At 42.3% G+C, this 24,106-nt stretch overlaps 1 protein-coding gene across 2 annotated transcripts in view; it reads right to left on the reverse strand.

The window, feature by feature from the left end:
* The window catches only part of GRID1 (glutamate ionotropic receptor delta type subunit 1), a 665,624-nt gene that overhangs the window by 243,694 nt on the left and 397,824 nt on the right, over nucleotides 1–24,106 (reverse strand). For both annotated transcript variants that reach the window (XM_020915026.2, XM_070470959.1), the window contains exon 5: nucleotides 19,485–19,538. In XM_020915026.2, the coding sequence (XP_020770685.2) occupies nucleotides 19,485–19,538 (54 nt within the window). The remainder of the gene's footprint in view (nucleotides 1–19,484; nucleotides 19,539–24,106) is intronic.

The following is a 24,106-nucleotide window of genomic DNA, read 5'->3' on the forward strand; positions in this document are numbered from 1 at the left end:
GAAAGAAAGGGAGGGATGGAAGGAAGGAGTTCTTCAAAATTAAACACACACACACTAATGAAAACCTAAAAAAGTTTAACTTTTAAAGCTCTGACCTAAGTAACTATCTATATAACACAAAACCAATGCTTTTTGATTCTGCTGTTAAAGTTTTAAAAGCTGGTTGAGGCTTCAGTTTGCAGCTTACTCCCCAGGCAGATATTCAAAATGGAAAAAATATATATATAATAGCAGCTGATTCTGCACAGCATTCATTTGCTTGCTTGCTACAAACCACTTTAATTATTTTGTTTGCAATACCTAGTCATTCATCTCGGGAGAATATTTAAATCTGCTTTTATTTGTGCACAAGTACCCCTACCAATAGGAAAATGAGACCCTATGTTTCACATTAACACCTCACAGTTAGTTTTTTTATCCCCAAAGAGCTGACAGAAAATTAAAAATTTTAATTGCATTTATAATTTAAAATCCAGAAATATTACCCAAAACAAATTCCAAAAATGATACAAAAATAAAATTGCATGGCCCAGAGCCCTGAAATAGAGGATTCTGAAGTTTATAGGCCTGTGTTTAATATATGAAAGCCCTTACATGTAAACTGGATCCAATTGTGAAGGCTCAAGTGTAAAGATCCGGGAATATAAATTCAGAAGACAAGATATACAGTATGTATAGATATTGACCATGATGGATTAATACAGGTTGAACTTAACTTCTCATCTTAAACAACTAAAAAACAAACAAAACATATGAAACAGTGGTTCTCAGATATGGGGAAACAGGCATAGCTAAACAGTGATATTCAAGAAAAAAGAAATAAATGAAATAACCCTGCATTTATTGTTCCATAGAGTTTCCAGGTTGCTGCAGAGGAATGGGAAACCTAGGCAGAGCCTGAAGATCTCCATGAGTGGGAAGAGAGTTTGGGATTTGAGAAGTCCAAGGAAGCAGAATTCCAGAGAAGAGATAGCTACACAGAAGAAGTCCTCTAGAAACGTGAAGCAAGTTCCCTCTGAGTCTTTAGCTGAGTGTGGATTAGCATATGTCCAGGAGGAAACTGGGCTCCCAGGTGGTTCGGTGGGTAAATAATTCGCCTGCAATGCAGGAGACATAGCTCAACCCCTAGGTTGGAAAGGTACCCTGGAGGAGGGGATGGCAACCCACTTCAGCATTCTTGCCTAGAGAACCCAATGGACAGAGAAGCCAAGTGGACTACAGTCCATATGTTCACAAAGAGTTGGACACAACTGAAGTAACTCAACATGCATGCACAAATACATGCATGAGGAAACTAACAAGGAAAGGACCACCGAAAAAAACAGGTTTAACAATCCTCAAAGATGGGGCAAATGGCAACAGACTAAGACTGGTTTGACCTGTTTACCAAAGTTTCAAAGCAAGTCTTGAAAAATCAAAATGTTCCAAAGTAACTTGGGGGGAAAAGAAGAATCTAAAGGAATAAAAAGGATTCAAGCAACCAACCATGTAAAATTTACAGTGTCTGGCATTAATCAAAATTTACTAAGCATGCAAAGAAACAGAAAAATACAACCCATAATGAGGAGAAAAATCAATCAATAGAAACAGGTCCAGAAATAATGCAGATGGTAGAATTAGTAGAACAGGACATTAAAACAGATATTGTAAATATTATAAATCCACAAAATATGTTCAAGAAGACAGAGGAAAATCTGTGCATGACAGGAAGAAAAATAAAAGACACAAATTGAATTTCTACAAATAAAAATGGAGTGTCTGAGACGAAAAGTACTCAACAGGAAATTAGACACTGTAGAAGAAAAATAAACGAGCTTGAAAGTGTGGAAACAAAAAGTTTCCAAATGAATCACAGAGTGAAGAAAAAAAGACTGGAAAAAAAATCAATGGATCACTAATAATGAGCAGTGGAACAACTTCAGGTAACCTGATATACATGCCATAGTCCATGAAGAAGAGAGAAATGGTGGGAGAGAAAAAAAATAAGAAATAATTCAAAATACTCTTTGAATTAAAATATGTTTAAAGAAGATATGATATCAATTCTATAAAACTCTTTCCAGAAAATTGAAGATAAGTAAATACATCGCATCCAGGAGGCCGGTACTACCCTGATAACAAAATCAGACAAAGGATTTACAAGATAAGAAAAATACAGACTAACATCCCTTGTGAACACACACACAAAATTTCTTTAAAATATCTTAGTTAATACTTTAGCTAAGTTTAAATGCAAAAGTTAAAGGAAAAAACCCCAAAGCAACATGATCAAAATGCGGTTTATTTCAGTCCTGTGAGACTGGTTTCACATTTGAAAATGAATCAACTTCGGTCACTGTATTCACAGAATTTTAAAACAAGAAGAAGAAAAGAAAAAGCACGTGATTATCCCAATAGATGCACAAAAAAATTTGACAAAATCCAACTTCCAATTACATTAAAAACTCTCAGGAATAAAAGAAAACTACTTTAACTTGATCAAGGGTATCTATGATCAACATGCATCTAATACTATAATTAATGGTGAAAAGCTGAATATTTTCCCCTAAGGGCAGGAAAAAGACAAAGATATCCACCCTTATTACATCTATTCAATACTGTACTGGAGGTTCTAGCCAGTACAATCGCATAAAAAAAGACATAAAGGAAATGTATATTGGAAAAGAAGAAGCATACAGTGTCGTTATTCACAGACAGCATAACAAAAGAACAGCGCTATAACCAAGTGAGTTTAGAGCAAAGTTGTGGGACACAAGGTTAATATTCAGGAATCACTTGTATTTGCAACAAACAATTGCAAATTTAAAGTAAAAAAGCAACATCATCTACAACTGTACCAAATATTAGATTAGATACACAAAGATGAGTTTAACAAGATTTTGCACACTTAATACTCAAAACTAAAAATAATTAAGAAGGATATAATAAATTAAATATATATATATATATATATATCTTGTTCATGGATCAGAAGATTTAATATGGTGAAGGTCTTAACTGTCCCTCAGATTATCTCTAGATTCAACATAATAGAAATTAAAATTCTCTAAGTGTTTTTCTATAAAATGAAAATTCTCAAATGTACGTGGACAATCTCTAGGTTCATCTGTATTGCTGCAAATGGCATTATTTCATTCTTTTTTATGGCTGAGGAATAATGTCATCCTAAGCGAACTAAGTCAGAGAGAGAAAGACAAATATATAATATTGCTTTTATGTGGGATCTAAAAAGGTGTACAAATGAAGTTATCAACAAAACAGAAACAGAGTGATAGATGTAGAAAACAAACATGATTACCATGAGGTATGGAGGGGGAAGGGATAAATTGGGAGACTGGGACTGACATATCACACACTATACTATATATAAGGTAGATAACTAACAAGGACTTACTAAAGGAGTACTTGGTAATGGCCTATATGGGAAAAGAATCTTTAAGAGAGAAAATAAATGTACATACATAACTGATTCACTCTGCTGTACACCCGAGACTAACCTAACATTGTACATCAAGTAAATATTTGTACTCAAGTAAATATTTTTAAATAAAAAATAAAGTAAATAAAATAAAATGTACAAGGAAATGCAGGCCAGAATGAGGGTGAGACATATGCACACACTTGAGAGGGAGTTCCCCCTTAAATTTTTTGTCTCAGTTGCCTCACTCTAATCCAGGCCCTAAAATGTGAAGGACCTAGCAGGTGGAAGCACATTTTTCAAAAAGAAAAAGGTGGAAAGCTTATTTCATTTGATTTCATGATTAAGTATAAAGCTGCAATATAAAGGCAATGTGGCACCAGTGTGAAGATAAACATAAAGGCCAGTGGAACAGAATAAAGAGTCCAGGAAATAGATCCAAATACTGAATGCCAATTAATTTTCAGCAAAGGATTCAAAGGAGAAAGTATACTATTTTCAACAATTGGTGCTGAAACAATTAAATATCCATGTGCAAAAATTAAATAAAAAAAGATCTTCCACATCAACCCTTACCTCACACCGTATGTTAACATTAACCATCAAAATACACTACAGTATAAACAAATGACAAAATCACTATGCCACGTGAAATAAGCTGGGAAAAAATAATATGTACTCTATTTGACTGTGTGGATCACAACAAACTGTGGAAAATTTTTAAAGAGATAGAAATAGCAGACCACCTTACCTGCCTCCTGAGAAATCTGTATGCAGGTCAAGAAGCAACAGTTAGAATTGGACATGGTACAACAGACTGGTTCCAAATTGGGAAAGGAGTACGTCAAGGCTGTATATTGTTACCCTGCTTATTTAACTTATATGACAAGTTCATCATAAGAAATGCTGGGCTGGATAAAGCACAAGCTGGAATCAAGATTGCTGGTAGAAATGTCAATAACCTTAGATATGCAGATGATACCACCCTTATGGCAGAAAGAGAAGAGGAATTAAAGAGCCTCTTGATGAAGGTGAAAGAGCAGAGTGAAAAAGCTGGCTGAAGACTCAACATTCAAAAAATGAAGATCATGGCATCCGGTTCCATCCTTCATGGCAAACAGATGGGGAAATAATAGAAACAGAGACAAAATTTATTTTCTTGGGCTCCAAAATCACTGCAGACAGTGACTGTAGCCATGAAATTAAAGGACACTTGCTCCTTGCAAGAAAAGCTATGATAAACCTAGACAGTGTATTAAAATATAGAGACATTACTTTGCCGACAAAGGTTTGTCTAGTCAAAGCTATGGCTTTTCCAGTAGTCCTGTATGGATATGAGAGTTGGACCACAAAGAAGGCTGAGCATTGAAGAGCTGATGCTTTCACACTGTGGTATTAGGAGAAGACTCTTGAGAGTCCCTTGGACTGCAAGAAGATCAGAGCAGTCAATCCTAAAGGAAATCACTCTTGAATATTCATTGGAAGGATTGATGCTGAAGCTGATGCTCCAATCGTTTGGCCACCTGATGACAAGAGCTGACTCACTGGAAAAGATTCTTATGCTGGGGAAGATTGAAGGCAGAAGGAGAAAGGCACAACAGAGGACGAGATGGTTGGTACCTTGACTGACTCAATGGACAAGAGTTTGAGCAAACTCTGGCAGATGGTGAAGGACGGTGTGTGCTGCAGTGCATAGGGTCACAAAGAGTCGAACACAACTGAGCAACTGAACAACAACGTAAATCCACTGATACAAAATTCTAGAAAATGTGAATTAATCTATAGTGCCATAAAACAGATTAGAGATTGCCTGGGATCCGGTGGAAGAAGAAATTGATTACATGGGGGCATAAGAAAACTCTCATTGGTAATATAAATGTGCATTATCATGATTGTGGTGATAGTTTCACAAGTATATATGTCAAAACTTCAAATTATAAGTCATCAAGTTGTGTGGTATTTTTAATGTTGATTATACATCCAAAAGCTTGTAAAAAAAATAAGAGTATAAGCAAGTGAGCTAGAATGCCTGGATTTAAAGCCAGAGCACCCTACATAAACTACCACTCATCTCACTCACACCCTAAACTCTCATCTCCCTTTCCCTGATTTAAATGCTTGCTAGAAGCCTGCCCTTAGACTAGCCATTTGCCTTCTTTACATAGCAGTTTGGTCAGCAATATCTGTCAACCTTACCTTCAAAATTATAGAATCTGAGCACATCTCACCTTCTTTGTGCATATCAGCCCAGACCAAGCCACCATCATCTCTAATTAAAGACCCTAATTTGAAAAAACAATAATTCTTTATTTACTTATTTGGCTGCACTGAGTCTTAGTTATAGCACGTGGGATCTTAAGAAACAGCATGTTGGATCTAATTCCCTGACCAGGGATCGAACCCAGGCTCCCTGCATTGGGAGTGTGGAGTCTTAGCCACTGGACCACCAGGGAAGTTCCTAAAGGCCTTATTTTAAAAACTTTTTTCACCCCAACCCCCACAATGTATTTTCAACACAGAAGTCAGGAGTGGTCCTTTTAAAGTATAATTCAGATCATATGACCTCTCTGCTCAGAACGTCCCAGTGGCTCTTCAGCTCACTGAGGGTGTAAACGAAAGCCCTTGTAGCAAGAGATGCAGCTGGACCACCTCATAACCTCCCCAGGTACCACCACCTTCTACTCCGTCACTGCCCTTTATTAGAGGTCTGTCCATAATTTCACAGCCCACTATCACCACGCTTCCCAGTCCTAGTTGCTGTGACTGCTTCTCACCTAGGGTACACGTCCCTCCCAGGGCTGTGTCATGTGAGCTGAGATACAAAAATCTAATGGATAATAGAGCCCTTCTTCCTGAAGGCAATATTTGGGGGAGGAAATGGCATTTTATATTAAACTGAACCATTATACTAAATTGGAATTTCCCTCGGAGGCGCCAAGCTTTAATGATATGAAATACCATAGTGAAGTGCCTGGTGCATAGGCAGATGGGCCAAGGGAAATGACTGAGAATCAATTTCTTGATTCCAAAAATTCTCATCCACAAGGAAGATATAAAAAGTCCAGAAGAGTCAAAATGGAAGGAAAGAGGATTTAGAGAGCAACATTTCCTTGAGGGGAAAAGAGAATCCGAATATGCTTCTAACTCCCCATAAGAGGAAAGAGAGTGCTCACCCATTTCCTGAGAGTCTTCCTGGAGGGGCTTCCTGTGGGGGCCACTGAAGACTCCCACAGAACAGAGCCAAGGCCTTGAACAAGCAAGATTCTTCAAGTTTAATCATAAAAGTGACTTAACGTCTTCCATTGGCCTTTTGACCCTGCTCATTTACTCTACTGGATGAAAATTAGGGAAAGTTTCATGACTTTTCTGTTTCCTAACCAAGGTTAATAGAAAATTCTATTTCAGTTTCAAAACTAAGTTTTGATGCTGAAATTAAAATGATCTAATCCAATATAGTAACTGGAATATTTCCTTGCCTTGGTGCAGGAAATTTGACCCTTAAAAGACATAAATCAATATGTATCTCCCATTAAGGTAGATATGGGCTGATTCAAAAGCAATACTATGTACAAATAACACAGGTTTTGAAAAGAGATCAACTTGAGCTGAAAATTCCAGCTTGTCTTTTAGCCCCACACATTTTTTAGGCCTCAATTTTACTATCAGTCTTCTTGTATATCAAAAAAAAAAAAAAAAATCTCTTAGGGACTTTCCTGGTGGTCTAGTGGCTAAGATTCCATGTTCACAAGGCAGCAGACTCAGGTTCAATCCTTGGTCAGAGAACTAGATCTCACATGCCTCAACTAAGAGTTCACAAGCTGCAACGAAAACCTGGTGCAGCCAAATAAATGAATGAGTATATTCAAAAATAATGTATCTCTTAGTGTTGGAAAGATCTGGTCATATAACAAAAGATGAATACATTCACACAAAGGACAGAAGCAAGCAAGTCACAAAATTAGGAATAGGCATGATCAACCAGTAAATGTTCAAAGTGTTTGACTTGACTAATAAGCAAAGAAATGCAAATTAAAACAAGGCTGTGTGAACTTTTTTCATCTAAAAAATTGCTAAAATGGAAAACTATATATTGGTCTATGTTGATTATATGCATGTCCACAAGACAAAAGAGCAGGATGAGACAGGCACTCTGATATAAGGCGCTCAGGTCTTTGAGAGCTCCCACACTCTGAAACAAATACTTTACCATCATTAGAAATTAGAGACATCAGCAGATCTGGGTATAATGATGTTTGTCGCTGTATTATTTGCAGTAGCATTAACTAACCCACATTTCCAAAAATGGTGAAGAATTACAATTCCTCCAAGTGACAGACTACTGCAAGGCTATTACATGTTATCCCAAATGCTATTTACTGAGTTGATAAAATGCTAATGATACATTATTAATTGGCAACAGTAGGACATAACACTGAACAGAACAGGAAAACGTCAATCTGGCAAAACAAGCTATGTGTGCAAAAATGTTTGACAGGAAAAATTTTATTGGTATATTGATTTTGTGTATTTTGCTTTATTATAAGAATCAGAAAGGATGAGAGCAATTTTTCTCCATTTCCCTTCTATCCCTGTCCCTCCCCCTCCACCACACACCTGCCCAAACAGAGGTCAGAAATACCTCATGCTCTTTCTCCCAAAATACTTTCTTTGAATACAGGTGAACTGAGATGACAACTGATTGAGAAGCCCTCTGCGGCTTGAAGAATGGAGAGTGGTCAAGTGGCCTGAGCCAGGAAGTTTTCAGTAGATATAGATGTAACGAAAGAGAAGCTTGTAGCCTACCCATCCCTGATCCAGGTTAGTCCCAGGCGCAAAATATGTGAGAGGAATGGGTGGTGGCCACTTAGGAAGGGCTGGGCCCCCAGCACGGGGTCTCTCGGGCTCAGGAAAAATATCACTATCCCTAGGCAAGTGAATTGGAACTTCCTGAGTGTCCATGGAGATCTTTCTACGATTGACCTTGACAGTGTAAAATCCAAAATTTACACAATTTCCTGAGGGTAAGGAGAAAGCTGGGCTTCCCAGGTGGCACTAGTGCAGATATACATAAAAGACACAAGCTCGATCCCTAGGTCAGGAATATCCCCTGGAGGAGGACACAGCAACTCACTGCAGTATTTATGCCTAGAGAATCCCATGGACAGAGGAGCCTGGCAGGCTAGGGTCCATGGGGTTGCACAGTCAGACATGACTGAAGTGACTTAGCACGCACACATGTCGGGAGGAAGCTCCTGTTAAAATAGCTTCAAATGTCTTGCAGTCTCTCTAAATGGGATATCATAGGAAGATATCACTTGTTCTGCCTATAAAGCATTCAAAGCAGGGCCTGGCATACAGTAGGTACTCAATGAAGTGAGTCTCCTTGCTTCTGAGGACAAACCACCTTGCTCACCATTCTATGCAATACCCCACAGCAAACAAGCAGAGATCTGAGGGTGGAAAGAGGTTGTTCAGAACCCAGTAGCCTCACAAGGGGGGCTCTTCAGCAATCCTCGTCCAGGAGGCCCATTCTGCGGCTGACCAGGAGTAACATCAGGCATGATGGTGGCAGCATTTGGTCCTCAATCTCTCATCGCCGTGGTAACTGGCAAGCCAGTCTCTAGGGCTGTAGGAAACTGCCTCACAGTTCTGATCACTGACAATTAAAGGGTTTCTTCCCCTTGCTGCAGGATACTCACTTCAAATTCTACAACCAGCTCTAAGAGACAGGTCACTCCAGCATGCAGATCACCTGGTTTGAGACAGCAGAGGCAAAAAAAACCCCAAAGCTGAGTTTATGGGTTCTATGAGCCCTCACACATCATTTAAGACACTGCCCAAGAAGTTCTGGTGGTTTAAGTGTCCTCCTGCCTTCATTTCTGCTTTCATATTCCAGTTTTGAAAGGACTCTCCCTGGGAGCTCCACCAGGAGCTGCACACAAAGGCAGTAGCTGTGTGTGTGTGTGTATGTGTACACACACTTGCTTTTCATTTCTCTGTGTGGTGCCTGATGATTATCCAGCCTGGCAAAGGAGGTGTAATAACAGGGTAGAAGGCACAGATAATAGGGTCTTTCTGGCACAAGCAACAAGTTCATCTGAATCCATCAGAATCCATTTGTGGGGAGAGCGATGGATGGGAATGCAGAAAGGTAGAGACACTAACCTTTAGTTTTCAGACACATTTGCTGCACGTGGTAATTAAAGCTATTTTTATAACTCCCTAAGTGTCAGCACTCCCTTTTCCAATGCTTTTCCCAAGCATTCTTCTGTCAAAACTCTGCAAAACAACAGTTGTTGGGAACAACTGACTCATGTCTGAAACATGGAGTCTGATTCCACAGCAATGGTAGGGGTCTGGCTGAGCGATTTTGTCTGCAGGGAGGTTGAAGTTGAGTGCCAATTGCAGAGGATCTGGAGTGGCTCCCACAATATTGCCTACCTGTAGTTCAGTGAGCTAGGTACACATTCCTACCCACAATCTTACAAGCTATCTGAGGGTGAGGAGCATCTCTCTCTGATTCTCATAAGCACCCCAAGTACCTCACAGATGCTAAATTAATGATAGGTGGTCAAGAGTTATAGATCCAGGCAGGGAAATAGGAGACAGAGCAAGAAGTTAAGGCCCACTAAAGAAGCACAGCCTGAGTTCTCTGGGGCATTGAAAGAAGGAAAGGTTTTGGAAGAAATTAAGAGGTGATGCAACATGGGGAAAGGTTAATTTGATATGAGTCATAAAGGATGCAAAGGAGTTTGAAAAATAGAGTTAGGAGAACTAGAGTTCTAGGAAGAAAAAAACAGTTATAAATACTGCAATTCAAGTTCATCCAGGTGATGAATCAAGTTATGTCCCCAACCCCCTACACTCCTCGTAAAGACATGTATTCCTTGTTACCAAGTCCTTAAATATCAGTACTTCCTTGATTAAGTTCCAAAAACAAAATTGCCCTCAGAACATTGGCTGGTTGTTAATAAGAAAAGCTATCTTTTAAGAGTGTCTGCTGTATGACAGATCCTGTGATTGGTCGTTTCTCGTGAGTTATCTCATTTAGTCTTTGTAAGTTTCCCATGAGATGTTTATTATAAACTCTATTGACTGAATAAGGAGAAGAAAGTTCCAGGAAGGAAATAAAACAATTTGCCCAATTTGAAAGTCCAATGGTTAAGACTTCACCTTTCATGCAGGAGGTTCAATCCCTGGTCAAGGAACTAAGATCCCACATGCCTTGGGGCCAAAAAACCAAAACATAAAATAGAAGCAATATTGTAACAAATTCAATAAAGCCTTTAAAATGGTCCACATAAAAAAATCTTAATAAAAATTTCCCAAAATCAAAGAAGTGGTCATTAGTAGAGTCAAATTTTATCCATGGTATGTTCCCCAAAACTGGTCTAAAACAGGGGTACCTTATCACTTTCTCAGTACTGAGCCTCAAAGCCACCATCTGTGTAGTTCCAAGTACTCTTCTCATGGGGCTTTGAAAAGGACTGAAGAATGGTATTATATAATAAATATTTCCTAATCTATCTGTAACCATAAGTGTTAACTCTCATAGATGCCTCTGGAGCTGAGAAAGGAAAATAGATATATTCTTATTGACAAATGGAAGTATATTTTTAGTAAATATGGTTTGTTACTTTCAGACACTACTCATGTGACATGCATTAGTTTACCTGTGTGGGTTTTTTCAGGAATTTTTCACCTTCTTCATAGGATATTTTGAAAACAAGGTGCTGATATGTAAAACAGTACAAAGGGAAGAAAGCTAATCATAAACAATAAAAAATTATAATAAGACTTTCCCCAACAAGATTATATTACCACTTTCAAATTATTTTAAAACATCAAATATTGCCAGAATTCAGTCATATATTTGGCATGTAGTTAATGCTGAGTGAGGAGGGAAAAGGTGAGAGAGGGTCAGTGTGACATAAGGTGTGTGTCTCTTAAATTCTGAGTCACTCATACCTAAGTTCAAATCCTGACTCTGCCACTTACTAAGTGGCATCGAAAACTCAGTCTCTTTCTCGGAGCCTCTGGCTCCTGATCTGTAAAATGGGATGATATAAGTCAAGTATTTGAAAATTTATCCTCCAACCCTTTCCCAACATTCAACCCAAGGTCATCACATCCTCAAGGCAGTAGCACCTAAGGTCAACTACCTCTCTCTTCTCTTTGAAATAGTTTCTTCAGTGGGCTTCCAGGACTCCACCCTCTCCTAACCGTATCTATGCTCACATTAAATTATTTAAGCACTTGAATTAAAACATAGTGTCCTAATGAATAAAATAGCAAGATCCAAGTAGAAACAGCCTTCAAGAAACATACTTCAAAGAAGCAAGAATGAAAAAAAATATATTAGGTTAACACTAGTCAAAATAAATCTCCAATAGCCTCAGTAATATCAGATAGAGTATATTTCATAGCAAAGGACATTTCAGGGCAGCGGGATAAGGACAGTCATGCCATAATGATAACAGATCAATTAATCAACAGGACATAAAAATGCTAAACATTTATCCCTCTTGTAACAAAGCTTCAAAATATATTAAGCAACAACTGATAAAACTGCAAGAAGAAATAGGCAAACTCAGAATTAAAGCTGCCTATTTTGATTCCCCCTCTTAATAATAGATAGAACAAGTAGAGAAAATATAATCAAGGATACAGAAGACATAAGCAACACTATCAACAGAACTGACCTAATTGACATTTATAGAACATTCCTCACAACAACAGATTATACATTCTTTTCAAGTGTACATAAAACATTTACCAGAAAAGACAATCTATTGGACTATCAAATAAGTCTCAATAAATTTAAAAGGATCCAAGTAATATTCAATAATTCATCTATTGTCTCTAACCACATGGAACTCATTAAAAATCAGTAAAGATCTCTGAAAATATATAAATATTTAGACATTAAATAAGGCACTTCTAAATAACTCATGGGTCAAAAAGGAAATCAAAAGGTAATATAGAAAGTATTTTAAACTGAATAACAATGAAAATTTTGGAGATGCCATTAACTCACTTAAAGGAAGTATAAAGTAGTAAAGAAAAATAAAGTTCTCAAATCGATGATTTCAGCTTTCCCCCTAAGGAAACTATAGACATAGGTGGCAAATAAACACCTGAAAAAATGCTCAACATCACTAGTCATTAGCGAAATGAAAATTACAACCAGAATGAGGCACCATTACAAACCACTACAAAGACTGATATCAAGAGCTCTGATTAAATCAGGTATTGAAGAAGGTCTGAGACTATCGGGATTCTCAAACAACCTGAAAGTTTCTTAAAGAGTTGCCAGTCCACCTGCCATAGAGCACTGTAATTCCACTTATAAATATGCACCCTCCCCCCAAAAAGAAAGCCTGTGTTCATACAAAGACTTGTACATGAATGTTCACAGTAGCCTTATCTGAAATCACCAAAAATCTCAGATGACCCAAATGTCAATCAAGAATAAACATATATGCAAGTTGTGGTATAGTTATACAACTGAATACACCTCATCAATAAAAGGGAAGAACTATTACTATATATTGCAATAAGGGTGAATCTCAAAATAATTATCTGGAGGGAAACAGCCATAGAAAAACAGAAGAAGAAGAGAATATATACTGTATGATCTCACTTATGCAAAACTTGAGAATATACAAATAATCAATCTGTAACATTTACCTACAAATAATCTCTAGAAAATACAAACAATCCATCTGAAAATACAAACAGACTACCTGACGAGTGGCTTCCCTGGAGGCTCAGCAGTAAAGAATCTGCCTGCCAATGCAGGAGATGTGGGTTTGATCCCTGGGTCAGGAAGATCCCCTGGAGAATGAAATGGCAACCCACCCCAGTATTCTTGCCTGGAGAACCCCATGGACAGAGAAGCCTGGCAGGATATAGTCCATGGGGTCACAAAAGAGTTGGACACAACTAAACAACAACAATAACCACCTGAGGAGCAGGGAAGGTAGGACAGGGGTGGGGATTACCAGGGGGCACAAGGACACTGTTGGGTGATATATATGCTCACTACCTTCATTATGGTTACAGTTTCACAGGGGTATACATATATCAAACAAAAACTGTACACAAATATGTGTGTTTATTAAACCTAAATAAAATGGTTGATGTTTAAGTAAAAAAATAGGTTGAAAAAAATGATGCTCAAAAACAGTGCCTGGCTCCATCTAATGTCTGACACACGGCAGCTCCTCCTCTTGGTTCTGGGCTCTCAGTGGGGCTACAAAGTTGGCTAGGATGTTATCCTTGTGCTCGAGGACTCCTCAGTGGGGCTGGGGAGAGGAACAAGTGAATCGATTACAATAAACATAATTGTTTTAGAATGTTGCTAAATGAAATTTTCAGATGGTAAATGTTAAAGGGACTTAATATTCGAACAGAATTAGAATCTTCAAAATGAAAGGAAGAAAAGAATTAAATCTCTTCCCTCCTTCTTTTCCTGTGTGTCCAGAATAGAGATTTCTTAAAGCTATTTCATTCAGCATGCATGTCAGGGTCTTTGATTCTTGCTTTATTCAATTAGTATATTAGCATTTCTCTCCCCTGCATTATGCATGTGTAGCCTAATCCCATTTTCATTTGCCTTAACTCAGTGTGTGTTTGGGGGCAGGAAAGGTTTAAAAGTCTGGAATGATGTTTGCTGGACTGTTGACAGAAGTCTCCGCTGGCACGAGCCAAGTCTATACTCAGAGGGTCCTTGTGGAATATTTGTTGGTGCCAAACCAGTGAAGATGCCAGGATGCCCCCAGGGGCACTAGCAGGAGAACATTCTGGGCAGAGGGATTTGAAGGGGTTCAGACACTGGGATGACCTTCTGCTCAGGGTGGCAGGGATATCTCATGATATAGGCAGAGCAGCTCTAGATGATAAGAGATGGCAGGAATTGAGACCAGAGAGGGCTCTGAAGTCAGTTCATGAACAGCCTCATGGACCACATGAAAGAATCTGAACTCCATCCTATGGGCCCTGACACCCCACCACCTGCCAAAGACCTATTCCAGCAGAGGCATGAACAGATGTTGAGAGAAAAAGCACATGCGTGTGTCTGAAACACAAATGCATGTAGCACCCAGAGTGCACCACCTCATCCTTGGAAAGCACAGCATGCATTAGAGATGAAGGTGCCTGCAGGAGAAACCTGTTTTTTGCTGTTTAACTTATCAGCCTTCTTTGATCATGGAATCCTTTTCCCACAACACACCCATGAATTAGCAGGATACAGGTTCCCTGGGGCACAGTGTAGAGACTGCTGTAGGAAGCCCGGCCAGTGCTTCCTCTGTGCTCCTCCCTGGCTGCTCCATGCCCACTGATGGCCTGATCAAGGATGGAGACTGCAAGCCTAGGAAAGGGAGGTGCAATGGGACCTGGGATGCTAACAGTCATAGCTCGTAAAGCAGGATCACAGCTTTCTGAGTTCATGAAGGACTGGGAGGTCATACATGCCTCTTCCTCTCCATGAAGGCAATTAAAAAAGCAGAGTCAAGGTGAGGAAGCAAGAGGCAGATGTAGCAGCGGGAGGCTTAAGCCAGCACCTCTTCTGTGTGTGAACCCCTCATGCTGGGGACTCTAGGGAGCCTGACAAAAAGGAGGTGCAGCCCTCACTTATAGGCTGTTCCAGAAGCCAGATGTGTGTATCAAGTCCCCAACACAGCATAGCCGGGGTGAGGCGTACAAGACAGCAGAAGGATGAATAAATCCAGGGAGATCTTTTGGCAGAGACGATGCTTAGCAAACTCCTGCAGGAAAGGTAAATCCTTGACAGCCAGAGGTGGTCATTCCAGGCCTAAAAGAAAATCCTAGCAAAGGTCCAAAACCAAGAGAGAAAAATAAGAGGAAACAATAAGTCACCCACTGCTTGTAAGGATAAACCACAGGCGTGTGGGCAGAGGGTAAGAAGAAAAGGATGGAAAGGTGTTATGGGATCATCCTAGAACGAGTTCTGAGGCAGGGGGCAGGATGTAGGCTTTTCTCCATTGGCTAGGGAACTAACCAGTAGGTTGGAGACACTGGTCCCTGGGATTGGAGCACTGGCTAAGAAACAGGTGAGGGGAGGATGATGAGTTCAGAGAGATGCACAGAGCTGGAGGTGGTCATGAGGTTTGCAAGCAGCTGAGGTCAGAAGGCATCTGGATCCATGGGTCTGGAGCCCAGAGAAAAAAGATATGAGATGTGGTGGTCATGGAAATAGGCTAGCAATGGGGCAGGGCCTACTGGCTGTGCCTCCTCCCTCCTTAGAACCTACCTGCCCCTGGGTACCTACTGAACCACAGAACAGAGCCCAGAGCATCAGTTGTTGACAAAACCTAAGCACAAGGGTTATGTACGTGCTTCTGCATTTCTTGAACCATTTGCATAAAAGTTTGCTTTATTCCCATGTCTAGAGGAACTCCTCTGACAGTGACAGCTGTCCAGTAACAAAGGGAGTGCAAGTCCCCTTCACAGATGGTTCTGGAAGAGGCTGGAAAGACAGACATTCCATAAAAGAATTTCCTCCACAAGCTTCTCAAGAGGCCAGACAACGAGGCAGATGTGTCCTGCCTAGACAGAGAATGTCACAGGAGGGCGTGCTCCTCTGCCCCCTGGTCTGTATCCAGACCCTGCCTAGCGCTGAGGACACCTGTGCATCATGTGGAGGGGAAGCTCTCCAGATCAGCTGATACAGAGGTCCTGGGAGCCAAAGTCAAGTCTGATGGGTCCTAAACTGGCAGCTTCTGATGAATGACCCAGAGCTGTCCCCTCCATCCCTGGGTTTCCCATCTTAATTGTTTGCCTTTGTCTTTTCCTGGAGGCTGACTGGGAAGTACTCTTCAGAGCAACTTGCTCTACCCTATTCTATGTACACTGATATGCTTTCAACCAAACCCTTTGGAGAAGCTACTCTTCATACAGGGTGTGGGGGATTCAGTGGGGACCTGGATCCCGTCCGTGCCCCCAGGGGACTCACAGCCCAGCGGCCACCCTGACTAATGTTCAAACTTGTTATTCACATTTCTTTTGAATCCCCCATCCCCCACCAAGTTAATGTGTAATTTAATCAATTGATAAAAATATAGTTTACGCCCCAAAGCACATCTGCTTGCCAGTGTCCTTTCCCTCAGTAGAGTCCAAAGATCTATAGAAACTGTCAGCAAGGTTCATATACTCACAACCCTTCTCTGCCTCCAATTATCCCTTCTCCAAAGAAAACAGACCTGTAATATGCAACACCAATATTCACCAGTGAGGGTGCAGACATATTAAGAAAACCACTGCATGAACAAACAAAAACATGTGCCCTTGAGTGTTTATCTTGAATCCAGGAAAACATATTAAGAAAGTCAAATATAGAAAGAAAAACTGAAGGACAGAGCCGTGAGAAATGAGGGAAGCAGCGGGTGAAGCTGGAGGATCACCATGGAGGCCTCCTTGGGGAAAGATGTTGTAGGAAGAGGCGCTGACCTGAGCTTGTCTGATGGATGAACCTCCTCCAGAGCAGTGGTGAGCAGTTCAGGAAGCGATAGATGGAGTCCCAGTGTAGATGCTAGATTCTGGAGATCATGGTGGAGCTGCTAAATACCCACCCCTGATTCTTTTCCTCCCATTTTATTTTTTCTGAGCCATCACATATAATAAACAGAGAAGCAACTGGGAAACTATTGGTCTGTGGGTCTGTATTTGGATAGAGCCTGGAATGCTGTAACCGTCATAAGAATAATTAGACTTGTTTCTAATGCGGCCATGCTGTACTAGGAAACAGCAGTTCTGAATATGGCTAAGTCCTAAGGATAAGTTGACTTGTGATTTAGAAAACATCTCAGTCATTAACCAGAGGCCACACTGGGGTCTAAGAGTCAAAGCTTTACAAAAGGACCCACCATCAGATCTCAGACTTCAAGAATGTCCCTGAGTGGACACCAAGGCCAGCTCAAGGGCAACCCCATCAGTATGCATACCAGAGGCCTACTGATTGGTCTTACGGAATCAGACCCTGACCACAGGTTAAGGATCATTGCCAGGGCTACCTGCAAGATGGTGTCATTTGGTGTGAAGGTCTTTGGAGCCAACAGTCTTCATACAAAATCCCAAAAGCACCTTTCAATAGCTGTATGACCTTGAGTAAGTAATTCAACCTCTCGAGCCTCTCTTTTCCCATCTGTAAAATGGGGATGCTAGTAACTACCATACCGGGTTGTGAATGAGGGCTAAGGATGGTAACAAACACAAAATGCCCTGACAAGTACTTTGCCTCCCCATAGAAAAGGAAACTCAGAAAGTGGGAGGGGTCACTTCTGGAGGACATTTAGCCCAAGGACCGTCACATGACTTGTCTATGAGTTCATGGTGCGATGTGCTGCTGACTGGGGTGGAACTCAGCAATCCTCTTGGGTGAGGCTGTTCCAGTGTGGGCCTGACAAGTGTGCCCACACCCGACACCTCCCGGTGGTGCTAAGTATGCCCTGGCTTCCTGCTGCCCAGCAATACCCTGGGGACACTTCACACTGGTTAGTGTTAACCCCAGCCCTGGTGGGAGGGACAGACAAGAGAGTCCTTGGAATGGGTTAGGATTCAGGGGAGGAAAAAGGAAATGTTAGAAATCTAAAAACCCAGCACTTTTTGAAGACTGACAATATAGAAACCCTGGCTATCTGATTTGGAGGAGCCCTCCCCAAAATAAAGCCAGCATCTGACATCTACCTTACAGGGCACATAGAATGCCTCTGTCTCCAGAAACAAAAGAAACCTATAAAGAAGCTGGCAAAGCCCAGAGGATCAAAACCTCCCCAGGACCAAAGAGGACTCTGGTAGGCTCTGAAGAAGGCAGCTATCATGTCCCTTCTCCTAATTACGAGCACAACCATCTGCAACCCCAGGGAAATGGACCTTGCAGGTCTCCAATTGGCCTGTGTAGACATGGAGCTAACAAGATAATGAATTTATGGACAAAAACCATGAAAAGTGGGCCTTGCAAGCAGTTACTATCTGATACTACCTGCAACATAAGAAAATAAGCCGCCCGAAACTCCTTCAGCCATGGTAGCACTGAGCTAATGAAGAAACACACATCATAAAAGCATAAATTACCTGCACAATAAATCCTGCATCTTCTAGAATGTGGCCATTAGAAATCAATCAGTTAATTTAGGAGCAACGGAAGGCCATGGGCTGATGAAAGCCCATGCCAGGAAGCACTTTTAAGAGTCAGCTATATTAATAGCTGGCTGGGGTCATATGCACTGTCCCAGAGGGTGCTTCCTGAATGGATGTGCAGGTAGAGGGGGCTCTTCAGGGAAGCTAGGGCAGGTTGTTACAGGCCACTCCCATGTAATGTCTGCAGCGTGAGCAGGCCAGGGCCAGTTAGGGTGTAAGTGGTAGAAAGCAGACCACCCACCATGAAACCTCGATGTCCCCATTCCTCCCAAGGCCCAATCCAGTGGGAAGGCCACCTTGGGGAGAGATTTACCATTTACCCCCTTTAAAAGGTTACACTGACCCACTACCTGACCAGGTGCACAGGGGGGTGTGTACAGACATACACATACACACACCTATACAGATATGCATATACACATACTGACGTGCACGCATTAATGCACACACATCCGGACACACTCTCACAAATATATACAGTTACACACTCACACCCATGCACCCTTACAGACACACAATCACATAACCCACATATACCTTCAGGCTCCTACAAGAAGTGCAGCATTCCTTTACATATCCCCTCTGCATCCCATTTTCTGACCAGCCTCCATCTCTCCAGTCTCTGAGCCCTGACCAGTGACCTCCCCTCCAACCAGCACATCTAATGCCTGACACCACTTCCTCCTAGACTCAAATCCACACTATTTTCCTGGTTCCCACCTGCTCCAGGTGAGCATCTTGTCATGCCCCACCCAACTCTCTCACCTGCTGGCTCGCTCAGAGAAGCCCTGGAATCCACTCCAGCACCTCGAGTCAGAGTGGAGCCTGCCAGGGTCACTCTTTGCTTTCCCAAGTGGTGGGAGCTCAACATAAACCACGCCCGTCACCATTCTGGGGCTCTTACCTCATTCACAAAGACCCAGTGGCTGTCCTTGGAAGCCAGGTTGGTCTCCACAGCCTGCAGAGAAAAAGAAATTAAAAAAAAAAACATGAACAGAAGCAAGCCAGAAGCTGGCAGACACACAGGATGACTGCTGAGATGGAGTTTGATAAACATTGTTCTTGGAGGATTTTTTTCCTCACAAAACACGCCGTCCCCCTGGGGCAGGTCTGGCTGCCTCAGCTACTAGATGCAGCATTTGAACATGGACATCTGATTTCCTGCTGTTCTTTGGAATTCGCATGCATCAGCCCCGAGCAAGGTTAGAAGCTACAGCTCCTGTAGGCATCACAGGGTCACAGGCGGGGATATCCCTCCCTTTCTCATCTCAGACTGCAAACACTTTTCTGGAGGATTACTGGGGTGGGGGGGAATGTCTCATCATTGCCCAAGGCTAGAGGCTCAGGAATCTGGAACAAGGGATTTACAGCAGCTTGGCCAGCCAAGCTAAACAACACCCAGGAAGATGGCGGCTCACAGCCAGGGCTCTGAGCTGCCTTCAGCTCTAAAGAACCCATCAAGGACCCTAGAACTGACTTTTTTTTGCTCCTGGGCAGTGACCCCCACCCCACACCATTCTCTATTAGAGCATTTTGTTCTGTTTCTTTATAGCACTTGCCTTGTCTGTACTTGAATAGTTTTCAGCTTTTTTTTTTCTTATTGTCTATCTCCTTTAACCAGTTGGGGTCTCCATGAGATCAGGGCCACACCTGTGACTGTCACATTTGCATCTCAAAACCTTCCACTATAACTAGCACATACTCGGTGTTCAACATATAAAGAATACTGTTGTTGAACATATGAATGAAGGATAGGAGAGCTAGGCAGATGGGACCCAGTTACTTATTTTGCTTCTCATATGTTTTTAGGAGTGCTCTTTCCCTTTTTAGACTGGAAATCCAACTACTTTAGCACATTAAAAAATGGGGCAGGTGTATGGGATAATTTTGAACATTTAAATTTTTCTGTAGTTTTCCAAATAAAAAGAGTAAGTGTAAGTAGATTGACAAAAGAGGAGGAATTGACAGTTTTCCAACTTGTCCTGTAAGAATACTCACAGCACGTGCCAAGTATTACTGAGTGCCAGGCAATGTGCCAGGCCATCTATGAACCTGGGAGAGAGTTCAGATCATAGTTCTCTTTCATTTTTAATTTTTTTATATTTTTATAATGTAACTTTTATTACTATTTGGAAAGATACAGAAAAAAAGCAAATGTTCAAACTTATCCCATAAACCTACCACATTTTTTAATGTGTTAAAGTAGTGAAAACTCCCCATGTATCCCTCCAAATTCATCTCCCAGAGACTATTCCAAATGGCCCCTTCCAGAAGTTTTTAGTCATGTCTGCATGTGTCTGCATACACTTATCAAATTGATGTTCTTATCAAAATGGGGTCATGAAACACACATCAGGTTTCAACTATCATTTTTGACTTATCAGTATATGAAGAATATCTTTTCCTCATCAGTACATAGAGGTCTGATTCACTCTTCTTAGCAGATGAGGCATAGAGGGGTAAGGAGCCTGCAGGCTCCAGTGACCCAGCATATATATGGCCCTGCCATTGTACAGGGCATCGGTGAGAACCACACCTCTGCAAGGAACGAACACGTTTGTGGGTCAACACAATAAGCACATGGAAATCGGGCCTGTGGGGATGCCTAGGCCAGCTCTATCATCCCAATCCTTTGGACTCTAAGGGTGGTCATTGGTGAAGGACACAGATGCTCCTTCTCCAGCCTATAAATGAAAAGGTACCATCCCCTGTGAAGACAAATGGGGACAGGAGTCCAGACTGGACTGGAGGGGATGGCCTCCACCAGCTGGCATTTACCACTCTGGCCTCCATTTGTTCATCTGTAAAATGTACATAACACTTGCTCCCTTTTGTCTGCCTATATTGGTAAAATATTTTGGTCTCAAGAAGCAGCAAACACATATAGTGTCCAGAGAAGTCCCAGCCCTTCCCAGGAAGCAGCAATGGAAAGTGTGCATCCCCATCCTTTGTGAGTTCCAACCTTACCTCTCGACTCATCTACATTCTTAGATCCTGAGAGTCTTCTCTGGTCACAGGAGTCCTTCTCTTAAGAGACAGGCGCCCATGAAAAGCTTTATTCCCCAGGATAAAAGAGTTATGTCTAAGAATACCTTGACTGCTCCCTCCCAGCCAGAGGAAGAAGTTACCAAGCATTCTGTCTCCTGCACTTGGACGAAGGAAGCTCTGAAAGAGGCCATGCCCTGCGCCTGGGTCCCTTGTGGGGCCGTGAACTGAAGACTCCTTCCTCTACATTCTACAAATTCCGTAAACCATACTGCAAAGAAGGCATAGGGACTTCAGAGTCAGTGGCTTTCTGGGGAACCCTTAGACCCTGCCTGAGGGAAAAGGGAGAGCCCCCCAGCCTATAGCTTCCTTCCTCCCAGTATACAGACTGTCAGGAATGTCTTCAGAAGCTCAGAGGCCCAGGAGGAGGTGGGGAGGGAAACGTGACACAGGTAATCTGATGTCACTGCAGCACATGGCCAGGCTCTGACTTGCCTCCATTCCTGACACCTCAGCATTTCGTTAATGCTCACGTGGAGGACAACCAGTAACATGCTCATCAAATCTGCACTTGATACAGAGCTGGGGGTGTCATGACATCTGAGAAAGCTGAAACACTGAGCCAAATCTAAAGAGACACAGTTGAACAAGGCTGAACTCAAAGCCCTACACTTATTTTCCAGGAGCAGAAGGGCACATGGGGAGATGAGACTTGAAAGTGAAGACCCATGAAAAGGCAGGGGCTAGAAGTTCTGTGCTGCCCTTGGGGAGTTGATTAGTGGGTCAGTCTGCTTGATGGAGGGCACTGCAGACTGGAAGCGGTCATGGAGTTGGACAGTATAAACTAATGGCCAGTTACAGTCACCAGGGACAGTCCAGGAATGCAGAGAGGCTGGAATTGATCCTTATAGCCTCTGAGAGCTGATTCAGGGCCAAGGTCTCCAGTGCTCAGGTAAGCAGATAACAACTCAATATAGGAGAGAACTTTCTGACTTTCCAAGGAGTTCAAGATGGAATGGTTTGCCACCCCAGGAGCAGCAAGGTCTCATCGAAGAAATGTTTGAATGGAAGACAGATAGTTGGACCATGAATGGTATGTGAATATCAGCACGGAGGTTGACCATGGGTGAGGGGTAACACTCCATCATCACTGGCATTCTGCAGCCATGAGTCTCAGTCTGGCTGCAAGTAAGAACGTCCTAGGGAGCTTTTTAAAATGCAGATCCCGGGGCCCTACTCCTTGGAATCCTAATTCACTGGGAGTGGTCATGTGCCTAAGACGCTGTGTTCTTTCAGAGCTCTGAACCTGGAATCAGCCTCCAAAGCTGGGAGCTCTCTAGTCCAGAATGTGTAGCTTTGTGAATCTGAAGATGTAGGTGCACCTGTACAGGTGAGAGGTCCTCCACTGTCCCTGCAGGAGCTAGCAGTGCAGAGGACCTAACTCAGTCGCCAGGACATCCCATGGAGCAGGTGAGAGCCCTGGCTGCACTAAGGCATCTTCCCATCTGGTCTCAGACTCATGTGTGGAAGATAATGATGGAGAGAATTGATCAGAAAACCCCAAAGGACAACTGGCCAACTTTCTTGTCCTACTTTCCCTCACCAATTAGCAATTAGCTAATTTGTTAAGCTTCTTTTCCCCACATGGAGATAAATAGCACTTGGCTGCAGCCTTTTCCAGAGGGTGCAACTCACACAGAAGCTGAGATGGCTGGTGAGAAGGAGACGCAACTGCAGATTTCGCAAGAACACCTTCCCCTCCCCAATGACTGGAGAACTGCTGCCAGCTCCCTGGGCAGAGCCCTAAATGCTCCAAGCCCAGTGGATGGTGTCCCCTTCTAAGTACCTTTCCCTCATCTTCTCCAGCCACAGGTGAGGCAGGTGGAGGCCCCCGAGATCTCCCTTTTACCTCAGAGCCAGTAAGGTGAGAAGAAGGCAGGCAGGCCGAGCATGGTCAAATCCCAGGCCTGCCTCTACTTAGCTAAGTGCTCCTGGGTTAGCTACTCCACCTCTCTGAGCAGCAGTTCCATGCGTGCAGGGTATCGAGATGCCAGCAGTACTACTGACGCTGTGCCCTGGGCCCCCTCAAATCCCATTAGGAATTCTGAGCCCACTGGCTCTCCATGTGCATCCACTGCCAATGGCAGACACTGACCAACTGTTGGAACTCTCCTTGGCACTCATGGAAATGTGCACCCTCACTAAGGGCTAGGGATGCCACGTATCCAACCCCAGCTGCCCCATTCCACTATGGGGACTGTTTGGAGTGTACGCTCAACTGTTTCCGGGTTCCTTCTGCAGGACCAGCCTACACAGCCTCACTCACCACCCTCATTGGCTGCCTCCACTTCCATGACCCACGTTCCCACTCCCTTGCTGGGCTCTTCTTAATTCCCCTGGGAAAACTTCTTAATAAATCATCGTCATACAAACTCTCACATCAAAGTTGGTTTCTGGGAACCCAACCTGAGACATGCACCTCCCATCTTACAAATATTGTGAGAACTAAAATGAAATTAAGTTGAAGCTTCCATCCCAGAA

This window comes from Odocoileus virginianus, chromosome 7, assembly GCF_023699985.2.
Source record: "Odocoileus virginianus isolate 20LAN1187 ecotype Illinois chromosome 7, Ovbor_1.2, whole genome shotgun sequence".
Taxonomy (NCBI): Eukaryota; Metazoa; Chordata; class Mammalia; order Artiodactyla; family Cervidae; genus Odocoileus; species Odocoileus virginianus.